Source organism: Tasmannia lanceolata, unplaced genomic scaffold, assembly GCF_043159265.1.
Source record: "Tasmannia lanceolata isolate RefF3 unplaced genomic scaffold, GAP_Taslan_0.1 ptg000002l, whole genome shotgun sequence".
Taxonomy (NCBI): domain Eukaryota; kingdom Viridiplantae; phylum Streptophyta; class Magnoliopsida; order Canellales; family Winteraceae; genus Tasmannia; species Tasmannia lanceolata.
The window spans coordinates 58,448,860-58,464,352 of record NW_027518679.1 but is presented as its reverse complement, the minus strand read 5'-3'; the positions used below and the strand labels follow the sequence as shown (position 1 = coordinate 58,464,352).

At 38.6% G+C, this 15,493-nt stretch overlaps 1 protein-coding gene across 1 annotated transcript; it reads right to left on the bottom strand.

Moving 5' to 3' along the window:
- Window positions 1-1,608: 1,608 nt before the first annotated feature.
- LOC143881528 (uncharacterized) lies at window positions 1,609-12,565 on the bottom strand. The gene is made up of 3 exons (XM_077384639.1): window positions 12,397-12,565; window positions 12,027-12,117; window positions 1,609-2,024 (listed from the first exon to the last, which is right to left on the bottom strand). The coding sequence occupies exons 1-3, from the start codon at window positions 12,464-12,466 to the stop codon at window positions 1,886-1,888; spliced, it is 300 nt and encodes a 99-aa protein (XP_077240754.1). The 5' UTR covers window positions 12,467-12,565; the 3' UTR covers window positions 1,609-1,885.
- Window positions 12,566-15,493: the final 2,928 nt, after the last annotated feature.

The following is a 15,493-nucleotide window of genomic DNA, read 5'->3' as shown; positions in this document are numbered from 1 at the left end:
CGGGCTTTTTTGCAAGGGCGGCCTTCAACATTCCCTCCCCCCCTCTGACGGCTGGCTAACATTTTCCCACCATTTTACCGGTCTCTCTCTCTCCACACACACACAACAGGAACAGTTGGTGGGCCCAACAGAAACCGTTGGTGGAATGGTGGGCTCATCTTTGAACAACGTAGGCCCCGCCCATACCACACCATAGGATAATCCAAACCGTCCATTTGATGGGCCATAAACGTAAATAGGTTGCGTCCCAAAATATTATTTCCATAGGCTAATCCTAGCCCTCCGATCTAAATAGAAACTACATCTTATGCAACCTCTATAGATTGTAGGATTGTGATCATCCTACAGATTGTAGGGTTGTGAACAACGTGAAGCCATATTTCCGTAGGATGATCACAACCCTACAGTTTCTGTTGGGCCCACCAACTGTTCCTGTTGTGTGTGTGAAGAGAGAGAGAGAGAGAGAGAGAGAGAGAGAGAGAGAGAGAGAGAGAGCCGGTCAAATGGTGGGAAAGTGACATATACGTTAAATCCTAACGTTTAACGTTAGCCAGCCGTCAAGGGGGGGTGGAATAGCCTACAAGGGGGGGAAATATCAGCGCCCTATTATTATTATTATTTTATGAAGGGCTGAGGATATATAACCTACTTTTAGTCAGATTAATCACAGCCCTTAATTAAAAAAGTGAACTGTTGATTCCAGGGAAACAATCTCCATCTGGAATCCTGTCACCCAAAATTAACTAAATAAATACTAATTAAAATCAAATTGGCTTGGCTAAAATATTCATAATTTTAAAAGTAAAAAATATTTAATATTGGGAATAGATTTTGTGGGTGGTGACTTTGGCAATGAAAATATAGGTTGCTTAGTCGAAAAAAATAACAAGATTAAATTGCTGATTAATTAATAAATAATTTCCTTCAAAGTCAAATCCTTGGCAAGTCCCGAGAAATGATGAAATCCTCATTTTATTATTTTTTTAAGCAAATCATAAACAGGGACTTCTCTATACTTCTATCTGTATACAAATCAAATAACAACCTTGATTAACAATTATAATACGGGGTCTTTGAAATTCAATAGTATTTTATTCCATTTAAAAGCAGGCCCAGATAGATGTTCTTGCATCGATTTTTCTTTTTTCTAAGGGTAAGCAATCAGTGATAGATGCGCCCCTATTAGCTTCCCCGAACCACCCCTCTAGTGCTACTCTTATTACACTACAAGGGGTCGCCTGAGGAAGAAATCGGGGTGGATATAATAAAAATCCCGGGGCCCACATCTTATTGCCGTCCAATCTTGATCTGATGGTGGCAGGAAACTTCTATATTGAAATAAATAAATAAGAGGCATGATATTTCCACCTACCAAAAAAAATGACATTTCCAACTTGTGGCCTGAAATATCAAAAGGTAGTGGAAGGTGCAATCGATATGAGAAAAATGCACAAGAGAACAACTTTGATTGGTGAGAGATCAAACATTTTAAGGAGGGACCCAACCACTTCTTAACTGGGAGCCAATGAACGTGATGGTGACGTATGTTCTAATACATGCTTGAGTGGCGCTTGCATTCCTTTAAACAAGAATCATATAAACCACAGATCAAGGAAAATTATCACAAAATAATCTTGCATGTTTTAATAAGACATTCCAATGACAAATAAAAGGTTATCATCAAGCTAATTTGATGCCAACAGTTTAGTTTCAGATCATAATGGAAGAATTTCAGAGACTCTGAAACCCTTCTACTAAAATACCAATGTGGCAAACATATGCCACACTGCATATATAGAATATTTCAAGGGTTAGGCTAGATGAACCAATAATGAGAGAGAACCAGTAGCAGTAGGGAGGTAGATACAGCCTCTTCATACTTTCTTCACTCTTTATGTGTGTGGGGATCCATTGGTAAGAACTGCTTTGCATATCTGTCTGCTTTCGACCCAGATTTATGGTCATAGTACTCAACAACTGCAGCTCCAGCTAATGCAGCCAGTGTAAGCGCCTGGGCGTGTAGCCTGTGACCACAGAGAATGGAAAAGGAATTGAAATTGAGACCACAAATGCAACTTATGCTTGAACATTGAGAAGAAAATAAAGTAAGCGGAAGATAATAAAATATGTTGATTCTATTTTAAAACCAACTGTCTGCCTCTTCAACTTATAAATCTCCTATAACCTTACAGCTTATGGCCTGTTTGTTTTAGATGGTGACAACCAATTGTGAGCCCCAAACAACTGTTGGACTCAAAATTGCATTTAATTTTGCATCCAATAGTCGGCTTGGGTCCGTCTCACAACTGGTTGGCACAATCTAAAATGACATTAAAATCTGGACCAAAGTAATTTTTTGGCAGACAGTATAACTCAGTTATCAAGGATGAGATTATTGATAATCATATGTAGTTATTGGATGATGAGGTACATAGGGGCACATTTTACTTACGTGTAAATGTAGAATCAAAATATCTATTGAATAGGTTGTTGCTAGGATTCTATAGGAATAAATGTAGAATCAAAATGAATTCACTGATCATTCCATATAATTCAATTAAGATATACCTTCCAAGCACAATCAATCAATATATATAAATATATTCGAACCCCCTTTTTTTGCAGGAGTACATCTTGGATCTTCCCAAGTTCGAAGTACCATTTGTACAAATAAGAATCCCCTTCCTAATATGATTTCTTATTCAAAGAGCTAGGTAAGATATGCACTTCTTCGGGAATGAAAAAAAATTGATCCACTTTCATTTGGTATTTCGGACTAAATTCCTCTGCTCCTCGATACTCAATCAAATCCTGCCTTCCCACGTTAAAACAAATAGTCCCCTACGTAAGAAGCTTCAAAAACTGATTTGATCTTGATCCTTGTGCAGCGAAAAAGGCACTATACTAGATCTGCACGGACCCTTGCACGTATTTCGTGTATTGTATAGGTGGATTTAAAAAACCTCACGAATTAACTTGGGTTACGGGTGTGGTACAAGATAACATAGCATACCACAAGAGGATCTTTTTGTTTGATTGTCTCTGGGTATGATCCATGATCCCCATAGAATTCGAGTTAATCAGCAAAGGAAGGTATCAATTTTTCAATATCTCCCCAAATGGCAATCTTAATGTGGCCAATTTACCCTCTTTTGCAATCAGTTTCGCTACATCCCAGTCTCTAAAAGAAGCTGTTTCATATGCCATCCCAATTCGTGGGAGTCATGCCATTGCCGATACTAAGTAGCAGTCAAAAATTTGTATCCATATTTCATGATATTATGCATGGATCGGATATATCATGGCCAAAAAAATGGGTGCCTCGCCCCCTTTTTGTATCCAACGCTAAATCGACGGCCTGTGAATCTTCTTGATCTCTCCCATTTGTATTTGTATGAGTATTTCACATTTACAATGAAATTTATGAAGTCTTTTCGTCCTATAAGCTTTAAGGTCTATGAAGTATCATATTTGACTGTCGGAGCAGAGTGATAGAGACTGTCTTAGGCAAGTTTTTAAATTTCGGTTTCGGTGTCAGTTTCGGCCGAAATCATGTAAAAATATGATTATGATTTCGTTTATTATTTTTTTAATTTTAACCGAAATGTCTAAAATTTCAGTGTCAATTTCGGCGATTTCGGTTGAAATTTTGGCTATTTCGGTGGAAATTATAACATTTCGGTGAACATTTTTAAAATTTTGGTGGAAATTTTGTAAAAAAATACAAAATTCAACCGAAATTTCGGAATTTCGGTAAAATTTCGGCGAAATCTTGTAAAGAAACGACTTCATGTGAATTTTGTTTCAGTTTGTGTCGAAACCGAAATATTTCGGCCGAAACGAAACGTTTCAGCCGAAATTTAAAACCATGGCCTTAGGTTGATCTAGGCAGGAGGCAGAAGGGTTCTTCATAATTCAACAGATTGAATCAAATCTCTAGTATTTTCCAATGAGAATAACATAAGGAACTCTCGCCACTCGCTTCGCTCGACGACAAAGACCAGTGTCGCAATGAAACCCTTCCATCGAGATGAAGCTCTCGCTCCTGTGATACTCCAACCACCCCATGAATTGGTTATACCTAAACGAGTGTTTGGAATCCATATTATGCAAGGGGAGATTGCTTTTGCTGATTCTAATTGAGGGGTGATATCAAATCGGTCAAGAACCATTTCATCGGACATGCGTCTTTTTTATTTTCCAATGAATTTACATCTTTCACTAATGGAAATTTTTTTATGTGGTGAGCCATACCGGTGATTAGGAGGAGATCTCCCGATAAGTATTTAGTACTCATTTCGGTCAACTCTCCATCATCTTTCTATGGCTGAGTAGTCCCCCAAGAAAATGAATGAAGAAGAATTGGTTTGGGTATTCGAGATTTGAAAATACCAATCTAGTTGGATCCATTGGAATGAATTCTTCTTCTTTTTTCATTTTCATGCCCCAACAGGAGAGGTCATTTTTGGAGGAGAAACTATGCGTTTTTTGGATCTTCGTGCTCCCTGGTTGGAACATCTTCTCAAAACCCACAACAAACAGAGATTCAAAATTTTCTCAAGTGAGGGGAAAACCGATGAAGAAAAAATCCTAGTGTAGCTGAGGAGAAGAAAGAGAGAAGGGATGAGAAGAAAACAGAAAAAGGGAAGAAAAAAATAGAAAAGTAAAATAAAAATAAACCCATACCTATGGAATCAGCGTGCATTGCTCTTATTCCTCCGTGAAATCTCACGACCAAGCAAGGAGAAAGCGAAGAAAAGAATGGTTTAGGGCATAGCATCTAGAGAAGGCGGCTTATGGCTTAGAATCCGGAGAAGGGAGCTTTAGAGAATGTGAAAATGACCAAAGGGGCTTTTTTAGGGTTTTACGGTCTTTTATATGAGTTATAACTTATAAGGGCCCTTACGATAAAAGATAGTCACTTAAATTCAAACAATGTATTAATAATTTTGGCTATTTCACACTATTCAACACTATTTTGCTTGCCCATGAGATTACACTAGAAGAACCCCACCCAGGCAGAAAGGTCCTTCAATTCCATCCAGAAATACTTGCAAACTGGTAAAAAGCTCTGCCATCGTTTTGATCAGGACATAAATCGAACAGAAGAAATACAACATCACCTTACCCAAGTGGTTACTAAAAACCCTCTAAATTCCCACCAGTCCTGAATCCCCAAGGGACAATCCATCAAAGTTGGGTGACATGACAATGGGTCCATTTAGCCCGCCTCTTAACGTGTGGAATCCAGTCTATGATAATGATATCCCTCCCAGTTTCGACATAACTCTAGAATGGAATAATCATGGAAGTCTGCTTTTCAAACCTCCCAATGTAAAATAGTACTCGACTAGTCACCAATACTTCTTTATCTTCAAAAGTTTTTCAACTTCTTTCCTTCCAAAAGATCCATGCACCACAAAGGTACCATACTCCAAACAGTATAACCATCCGTCCCCAAGTGATAGCAATTCCATTCCTGCACAAGAAGAAAGAGAGAGAACCCAAGTGATGTCGAACCAACGAAGATTGAAGCTCCAAATTTTCCTCATCAAAAAAACATCGAATGAAAAGATGAGAACTAGAATCCTTGTCCAATTTGCACATAATACATTGGTTGGCCAAATGGCATCTGTTCTTTTGGAGCCCATTCGATAGTGTTGATATCTAAAGCGCCATGACCACCCAAAAGCTTGAACTCCAGGGGAAATAGGGGATGTTCAAATCTGGTTCCAAAGAAATAGTAGATTATCCTCCCAAAACCTAATCACCCTACCTAAACAATTGAAAAAAATTATCCCCAACACTAAAATAGAATGCCAAACTCCCGAGCCAGTCTTTCTAACTAAATCTCTCTCCTCCCACTCTCCCATCCCACCTCATATTTCCTTATTAACATATTGCTCCAAATAGCCGCTTTCTCTCTCAACACGCTTCCCGCTTCACTTCATCCTCTTGCCTTCTTTGCCTTTCCAAAGGAAATCTCTTTATAACTTCTTAGTCTTTTTTGCTAGAACAATTGGAATCTTGAAAAGGGACATAGTAGGGAGGTTCGGCAACGCAGCCTTTTTTAGAGTAATCCTACCCTCAAAAGAAACAAATGGGCTTTCCACGATGAGAAAGCTTCTTACACCCCCCACCCACACAAATTCATAGGATCCTAAGGGGCCGTTTGGATATGCGGATTTTAGAATCCAGGTTTTTAGCTTGAAAACAGTGTAAAAGAGGGGTCATGATCAGGCTGCTCCAGGCTGTCCTGGCAGCGTTTCATGGATTTTAAGTAAGAAGATCAGGCTTTAGAAATATCAGGATGCGGGAGAGGTTTCTAAAACCTGGTTTTCTTCCTTAAAATCCAAGAAATGCTGCCAGGACAACATGCAGCAGCCTGATCATGAACCATCTTTTACACTGTTTTCAAACTAAAAACCTGGATTCTAAAATACGCGTATCCAAACGGCCCTAAGGATCTAAAAAAAACTTGTTTGTGTAGCCATAATACCAAAATTAATGTAGAACTAGAGGAGAACAAGAACCCTACCAGTTCAAATACGAGAAGACCGAATAATATTCAATCCAACAAGAGTTTGAATGCATTTTATAAATTGAATCAAATCTAACCACAGAATTCAAATATAATATCTAGCACTTGAGTCTGAGACAAAAAACAGCCAGATTCATCTGTTGGATTTAAGATCTGAATCGATCTAAAAAAATGATGATTGAGAATAATGAAATTCGACCTAGCATTAGATGAAATTCGATGACTTGTAACTCTGGCACATTTTCAGTCGAACAATATTCCACAGGAACTTATGAATATTAAACAAAAACCGAGAGGATTTCAAGTTTTCAGTAAGATGTATAGAAATAATGCAGAATGCCTTGGAAGAATGGAAGAACGATGAATACCAAGGGTATCACGCGATGGTCGACATAGGACATCGCACCAAGATCAATGGAGAATTACGCTATAAGTGCAAGTAAGCTTCAAAGTTTACTCATCATATCATCATCTCTCGAGAACTCTAAACCCCTTGTGACTTCTAGACTCTCCTTCTACGACTCAAAACTCAAAGACTTGTGGGCCCTCTTGACTCAACCGAAACTCTAGATACTTCCCTTCCAAAACCGATGAAAATACAAACCCAAAATCAACTATACCCAAAGGAGCTCTGTTAATTCAAATTTCATAATAATTGATGTGTTCCGTTCTTATTATGAATGACTTAAGTGACTTTATATTAAAAAATTGAAATATCCCATTATGGTTTAAAAAGGACTCAATTAACACTCCAAGGCTAAACAAAAGACCCTTTTAACACTAATGATGGGCCTCAGCAACATATTTAGCCCGTTACATGATTTGTGAAGGATGATCCCCGCCAGAGCCTGAGGAGGAGCACCAAACCACAAAAGTATTCCAAGATAGGTGGAAGGCACCTTCCCCACTCTACAACAAAATGATTCCGCCGAATTAGAAAGACAATCAGCCTCCGAAGAATTACAACAAAATGATTCTCACAAAATACAAGAACAGTTGCTTGCAAAATGAAGATAAGCTACAGAAGGATTACAAATCCCTCTAGAAACTACCTCTAGAAAACCCTCAAACAAACTCCTTTCATCAGCCCTTACAGCATCTTTATCAAGGCCTCACCAACCAGAATAAACAGGAAAGAGGATAAAGTGTCTCCCTTTCTGAGCCCACGAGAACCTCTCAAAATAGTCCACCACTCTCTGTTAATCAGAATAAAGAAATAAGGCAGCAATATGCAGTCAAACTTATAGGTATGCATTGAGAACACTATCCAAAACCCGGCCAGTCCTCAAAAGACAAAATAGGCTTTCTCCCAATTAGCAAGTGTGTACTCAAACCATTCCAACCCTTAAGACATATTTGAACCACAGCAAGACTGTCCTTAGCTTTCAAATATGAAGATTGGAATCTCCACAAAATACAAGAACAATGTTCACAAACTAAGGATGAGATATGGATGGATTACAACTCCCAGTAGAGAAACCCTCAAACAAACCATGTTTCTCATCCCTTACGACTTCCTAGTTAGAGTCTCAGCAGTCAGAATAAACAAGAATGAGGATAAGGAGTAAGGAGTAAGGAGTAACCCTCTCTGAGCACATGAGAGCCTTTAATACAGCTTTCCACCTTTCTATCATTCCAAACAACGAAATAAGGTGGTGATAAGTAGTCCATCACCCATTTCCTCCATTGGTTATCAAACCTTATCCTAGCCCATTAAGATAATCTTTAAAATCAAAGTCTATGTGATCATAAGCTTTTAACACATCAATCTAAAAGATAATCTCCGACTTTCCTTGCTTTTTCCTTGTGTCTAGACACTAATTTGCAATGAGAACATATCCAACATCCAAATTTAAGAATAAAAACTAAAAACCTCAAACATCCACTAAATCCAAATGGATAACAAATTCAAGAATCCATATCCAGCAAATTAACAAACCAATAAATCTCAATACACTCCAAAAAACTCGAAACAACACAAAGAAATGTAAAAAAATGAATTTTGCTTCTAGAGAATTGAGAGAAAATGGAGGCCGACTCGTTGTTGCAGTATGTCCAATTCTCCAAAAACTTCATACCCAACCGATTAAACTTGATGAGACTAATCATCCAAAAGTTACAAATTTTGATTACGACAAATGATTGCATAGTAATTATAAAAATACTCCGTCTCCAATAAATATCACGAAGGTGCCTTGGTTTGTAAAATAGCCTTTATACTCCTACCTCCTTGTGAACCAAATTAGGTTTAAAATTGAAAAAAGGGATCAAGCCCCAAAAAAATTAAAAAAAAATTAAGTAAGAGGCGTATGGCTAAGGCTATCATTCTCCAGAGAGAGAGAGAGAGAGAGAGAGAGGTGTATGGCTAAGACCAGCTGGTGCACGCCTCAAACGCCTCTAGAAACAGTGATCAAACGGAATCAAAATTTATAGGAAAAAAAACTGATAAACCTTCCCAGACTTCTAATTCTAACAACAATGGAATTGATCCTAGTTTCATGTTATAACTCTGACATGACCTAACTTGACCCAAGAGGTACCACTAAAGCTGAGAACATTATATTCACATTTTACAATGAAAGAGACCACAAAAACAAAAATGAAATTTTCACAATGCCTAAACTACATCTAATCTAAACTAAGTTAAATCCTTGACTTAACATAACTAAGGACCACTTAACGTAACTAAGGGCCCACATAACTCACAGTGGTAAAGTAAGACGCAACCTATAAACCATGTGACCAAAGATGATGAGCACTGAGGTCCCTTTCCTTAAAAAAAAAGTGACCCAATATTATGAGGCTCATTGAACTTTCTTGTTTGAAGGGCGCTCCTTGCATCATCTAAATGCTAGTATTCTATGACAAGATAGTGTTCCTCCAAAATTTGGAGACTCGATGATGCTAACCCTAGCGTTCAAGATGATACTATCCTCTTTAGCTCTTCTGACCCAGAAAATGTCTTGAATCTTAAATACATTTTGAGATGTTATGAAATGGCATCCGGTCAAAGAATAAACTTTCTAAAATCAAGAATATTTGGAATTAACATTGAAACGGAAGTGATGCAAGGACTCCTTGGTATCATGGGTTGTAAAGCAGACATCCTCCCTGCCATTTATCTACGTTTGCCACTGAGAGTAGGGGGACCGAAGAAAGTGTTTTGGGAGTCGATAGCAGGGGGAGTTGAGAAAAAGACTGGACATTTGGAAGCGAAACTTAGTGTCGAGAGGGGGTCGCATAACTTTGATCAAGGCAATGTTGGCAAATATCCCTGTATTCTATTTATCCCTTTTCAAATGTCCCTTGAACATCGTTAATCGTCAGGACAAATCAAAAGAAGATTCTTGGGGGGGTAGGTCGGATGAGAAGAAGGGTCTTGCTCTTGTTAAGTGCGAAAAAGTATGCAAACATGTTAAGTCTGGCGGGCTTGGGATAAGAAAAATAAAAGAAATGAACCAGGCTCTTCTTGGCAAATGGTTATGGGGATTTCGGGAAGAGGAGTCTCATCTTTGGGCTAAGGTGGTTGAAAGCAAGTATGGATCCGTTTTTGGGCAATTGGGGGTCAGAGGATAAGTATAGTCATAAATGGGTTAAAGTTTGGCAGAATATCTTGCGGTTCAGGAATAAATTTCGAGATGGGATCAGATTCAGGGTCTACTCAAGGGACTGTATTAGATTCTGGCATGATTGTTGGTGTTCTCAGTTACCTTTGAATGACGTTTTTTCGGAGTTATTTTCTGTGGCTGCCTCGCAAGAAGTGCCAATAAAGTGGGTGTCCCATTTTTTTTAAAAAGGGAGTGTTTTGAACGTCATCAAATCGACATGCATCAAGACTGGTGAGAGGGCTGATCATTAGCTATAACACTGCAAAATCACTAGAGCAGTGCGGTGCCACCTTCTTGATAGATTTGGCATGCCTTGGGTTTTTGCAGCAAATTTAGTTGATCTTTTGGAAAGTCGGTCCTTGGTCCCATTGTAGTAGGAAGGGGAAGATCCTATGGAAGGTATCTTTCCTAGCAACTATTTGGGTGATATGGAAAGAAAGGAACGCAAAGGTCTTTAAAGGTCGTGCTAAGAGCTATGAATACCTTTTTACCAAAGTAGTAGCCTACGATCTCATGGGTGAAGATTGTTCCTTGCTTCATATTTGTCTCTGCTTTCACTCTATGGCATGGGTGGAGGGGGATTTGCCTTTCTTCGGATCGGGAGCCTTTGATAGTGCGAACTGGGAGCCTCCTGCTCCTGGTTTCTTTAAGCTTAATTTTGATGGCTCGGGTTTGGGAAACCCTGGCCCTTCAGGTATTGGGGGCCTTCTTTGAGACGATGTGGAAACGGTGGAGTGGGCTTTTCTCGGGCCCCATAGGAGTAGCTGATGCTAGTGAAGCGGAAGTGAAAGCCGTCCTTCAAGGGATCGAATTCCCGTACCAAGGTATCTTCGATAAGGTTGTGGTGTAAAGAGATTCTCCTAATATAATCAGATGGCTTGGAGATTTGCTGCCTCTTTTGACGAGATCAAAGACATAGTTAATGGTTTTGGGATATCCTTTCACATGGTGAAAGGGTCAGCAAATTAGGAGACAGATAAGCTTGCCAGGGAAGGTGTCTCCAAAGCGGGTTTGGAATTCTATGACTTCCTTCTGCCGTGACGCCGTCCCTCCTCTTCCTCTTCGTTTGTGATTTTTTACCCTTGTATTATTTCTCATTCCTCTGTATTTCTCAGACCATCTCGATCTGTTTGTACAATGAATTACTCTACCATTTCAAAAAAAGAAGAAGATGCTAACCCATGGAAATCCCCTGCTAAGCACATTGGAAGAATAAAAATTGATGGATTAGGTCAAACACGAGCATAGTCACTCGTGTTACCAAATGTGTTGAACTTTTAGATTTAAAATAAGGGGAGTGGCAAATGTGATAAGACCCCACTTTGGATTCAAGAATTCACGTTCCAAGAGTTAAAACTTGACCAATTTGTAGGTTAAATGTATCACACTGTTTTAGGTTAATCCTCAATATAGAGTGCGAATATGATTGAGAGACCACGGATGCCTCCTCAGATTCATCCATTCACATACATAATACGTCACTTTAATATATTTGCATATTTCATGAACATTATTCACAAAAAACATGACAGTAAATATATTTGAAGGCATAAATCACATCCTTTAAAATTCTAACATCAACATTCTCCCATTGGCACATCTTTTAGACCGAAACTAACCATTCCTCAATACTTTTAAACATAACGTGAAGCCATCAAACTCTCAATCTCAGCATGCACAAACAATTCATATTTACATCATTTCATTTCAAAAGCTACTACTCTTAAATACCCTTAAAAGGTAACATAAACAGCAGAACCCAACAACATCCAAATCACATTCAACAAGGGATATGTACACATAAAAGTTCCAATACCAACAAGCAGAAAGTCCACATCAGTATTCACCAAAAATCCCCACAAGGGATTTAGAAGTACCTTGCATGGATGATCCTGACGCTTGTTTTCATGTTGGGTTGAGACCAGTTGTAGGCGATGGAACCAGCAAGGCCACTAAGCCAGAGGGTCCCTTTTGCATAACAAAGAAAAAGAAAACTCAATAAAAATACATGAAAAACAAAAAAGGAAAAGGATTTAAAAAGCTTAAATTCCATATATAAAAACTACAAACCCCTCAAAAAAAAAAAATCAGGGATTTCAGTGATGATGAAAGAATGATTAGACACGAACATAAACCTAATTTATGAAAACCCACGTCAAAACCCTAAGCTCAAGAATTTAAATCGAAAAAGAAAAACGAAAACAGGACTGTAAAATAAAAATAACAACAACTAGAAAAAGAAATTACCGACAGCACGAAGCTTGTGCTCGACTACCCATTCTCTCATACACTCGATATTGCTCTTCTTTTCTGCCATTTTTACAGACTTTCTTTTCTCTTTTCCTTTTGAGGGATCGAGAGAGGGCAAAAGCAAATAACGGTGAGCGATTGTATCTATAGACGGAAAAAAGGAAAAGAGAGAGGTCGGTGGGGAGAACTCTGTATTGTACCACGTGATGCACGTGATCTCGTATGTTTTTTTGGTTTGGAAGGTGCACCGCGACAGAACTCTGTATTGTAACTCTCGGACCCTTTGGGCTAGCGGTGTCAATGGACCCCAAACGGTCATCCGAATCCGAACTTAAACAGACAAGATCTACACACATTACCAGGATCCATGGACATGTTTCAGGGCACTATCATAAGATCCAAAATTACTCCCGATCGAATTCAAACAACCTAGCAAAAGCCAAAGCCCGTGTGACAATCCTAAGTCTGATTTTATTTTACTGTTTTACGAAAATACCATCTAATCTTTTATAACTTTCAGTATTATTTGAGGGGTATTTTAGTAAAAATAAGTCCTGCATTTCTTATAACGATTTCTACTTGTAGTATTTTTTTCATTCATCTCTCTTAAGTCTCAAGTGACCCTCTTCTCTTCCTTCTCTAACTATTTACCCTAAGTCTATAGCCTACTGTGTTGCCATGGTTGTGGCTCACCCTTGCAGCTATTGGTCACATTTGCACACACTTCTTTGAGAATTTTAGCTGTGCAAAATGTAAGTAGGACCTACTAGGACACTTCGATGGACGGTCTGATTTGAAATCGATTTTGACCATGACGTATGAGGTAGGATCTGAAGAACACTCCGAATCCGATCCAACTGATAAGAGATTTGAATGGCTTGTGACTAATACATATTTGTATCCATTGACAACCCTATCTGGGCCTGTTATGGACCTAATCACATCTGCTCCACTAAATGGAGAATTCATTCGGATGCTAAACAGAGAATTCTTCGGAACTTAATTATGATACATACTTATTTAGTTAGGTTATTGATCCATTCCGTTTCTTGTTGTTCGTGTCTAATTGTCTTGGATCCAACAATAAAAAGTTTTTCAGGTGAGGTGTTGATGGCCACGAAAGTTTTTCCCATGGAATTTAGTTTATCATTTGGCGGCAGAGAGAGATGATGATTTGGCAACCATTAGTGTGTAGCCTTCCCTTTCAAATAGAAATCAATAGTGATAAACACCTCTGTTACTAGACTCAAATATATGTTAAATTTTGAGTCTAATGATCAGTTTTGTACTCACAAGTCACAACCAGTTCTCAAAATCCAAAACAAATAGGGCTTGAGTATACACCTTGACTAATTATTCCATAAGATAGGGATACAAACACATAAAAAAAAACCCTGTTGGATGAGAGAAAAGGGAGAATGGGTCACCTTAAAATCCAACTCCAAATATGTAAAAACCTCTTGGTTAAAAGGAAAACAAAGAAAACTGAGAAAAAAATAACTTGTTGAATAGGGGTGTGTTCGGCAAGGCTTCTCATTATAGCCTGCGTTATCAAGTAGGAATGGATGGATGAGAACCTGCGGAAGTGACTACGAGTCGCTCTGTGGAATCTCATCGTTTAAACGTGTGAAAGTGGAAATAGGCGGAAACAGGCTTTCTGGGTCGCGCATTCCAAATAGAATTTTGTGTGTGGAGAAGGAGATGGAGAACATCCCCATTAATATTGTGTTCGATACAGAGATGCTTAGCCCTAGAGGAAGAAGAAGGCAGAGATTGTCATGACCCAAGGGCTCAAGGGATGACCACAATTAAAAATACCACCTATTATAGCACAACTTTGTATTTACTTATACAGGAAACTCTAAGGGGTCTGTTTGGATGGGAGGCATAAACCTAGAGAGTAATGGAATAAGAAGTTAATAGGTAGGACACAAGTATTTGATTTGCCTGGGATTACCTTGAAGAATAGTGGTAAGCAGTGTTTAGTTATGCGGCATATTCTCTCTATAGTGGAAGAATAAGGACAGGTGCAATATAAAGAGAGAGGAGAGAGAGAGAGAGAGAGAGAGAGAGAGAGAGAGAGAGCAACTATCCTAAGTTTTTTTAAAGCAAAATTTCACCTTTTCCTGAGAGAATTTTGGTTTGAAAGCTACGAGGAGGAGACAAGAATTCCATCTCAACAAATATACAATAATTTCCTAGAGACATCCCAAAGAGTCTCCGAAGAGTTCATTGCAATACTGGCAACCAAATGAGGAATGACATCCCAAATTCAAACAAAATCCCGATAGCTGTTGGGTTTTTGTGCAACCAAACACAGTTCGTTGTCCGGGATCATCTCCGGCTACAAGTTTGCACCTTCGAGAACTTGCGTCTAAGGCATGATTTTAGATTTCTCCTAGAAAGGAACGTGCGGCTGATATATGATTCGCTAATTCTGCCAAAGATTGCAAAAAATCTAGGGGCAATGATATATTCACACCCCTTTAGGATGATTCACACCCCTTTTAATGTGAATTCCAGTAGACTTTAACACAATTTGACATGTAAAAGGGGTGCGAATCATCCTACAAGGGGTGAGAATTTATCATCTTCCAAAATCTATACGATTCATCAGATCCGCCAGAGATTTGACAGAGATCCGCAAAAAATATATACAATTCATCAAATTCGTCAAAGATTACAAAAAATCTAAATGATTCGTCAAATTGGCCAAAAGCTGCAAAAATCTATTACAACTAAATCACACCCCCCAGGCCTGATCGTTGATATGGAAGCGAACTTCAAAAATTTTCTATGCAACGATAGAGCAAAATGAGCTTCCTCAAATTAAGCAAGAATAATCACAATTATTAACATCTTTAAGATAGCCCGCATTCACCATATCAAAGTAAAATTTACTGAAAGGACACGCCAATTTCTAACAGGTGCCCCTGCCCCCACCAAACACCCACCCCTCGCGGCAAATAAAAATAATATAATAAAAAAAAAAAGTAAAAAAATAAAAAAAATAAAATGGAAATGATAAGAGGAAGCACAAGACACCCTCCTTGTGACTTGTTAATGATTTTTGGCCACGTGCCTTTGTTTTAAG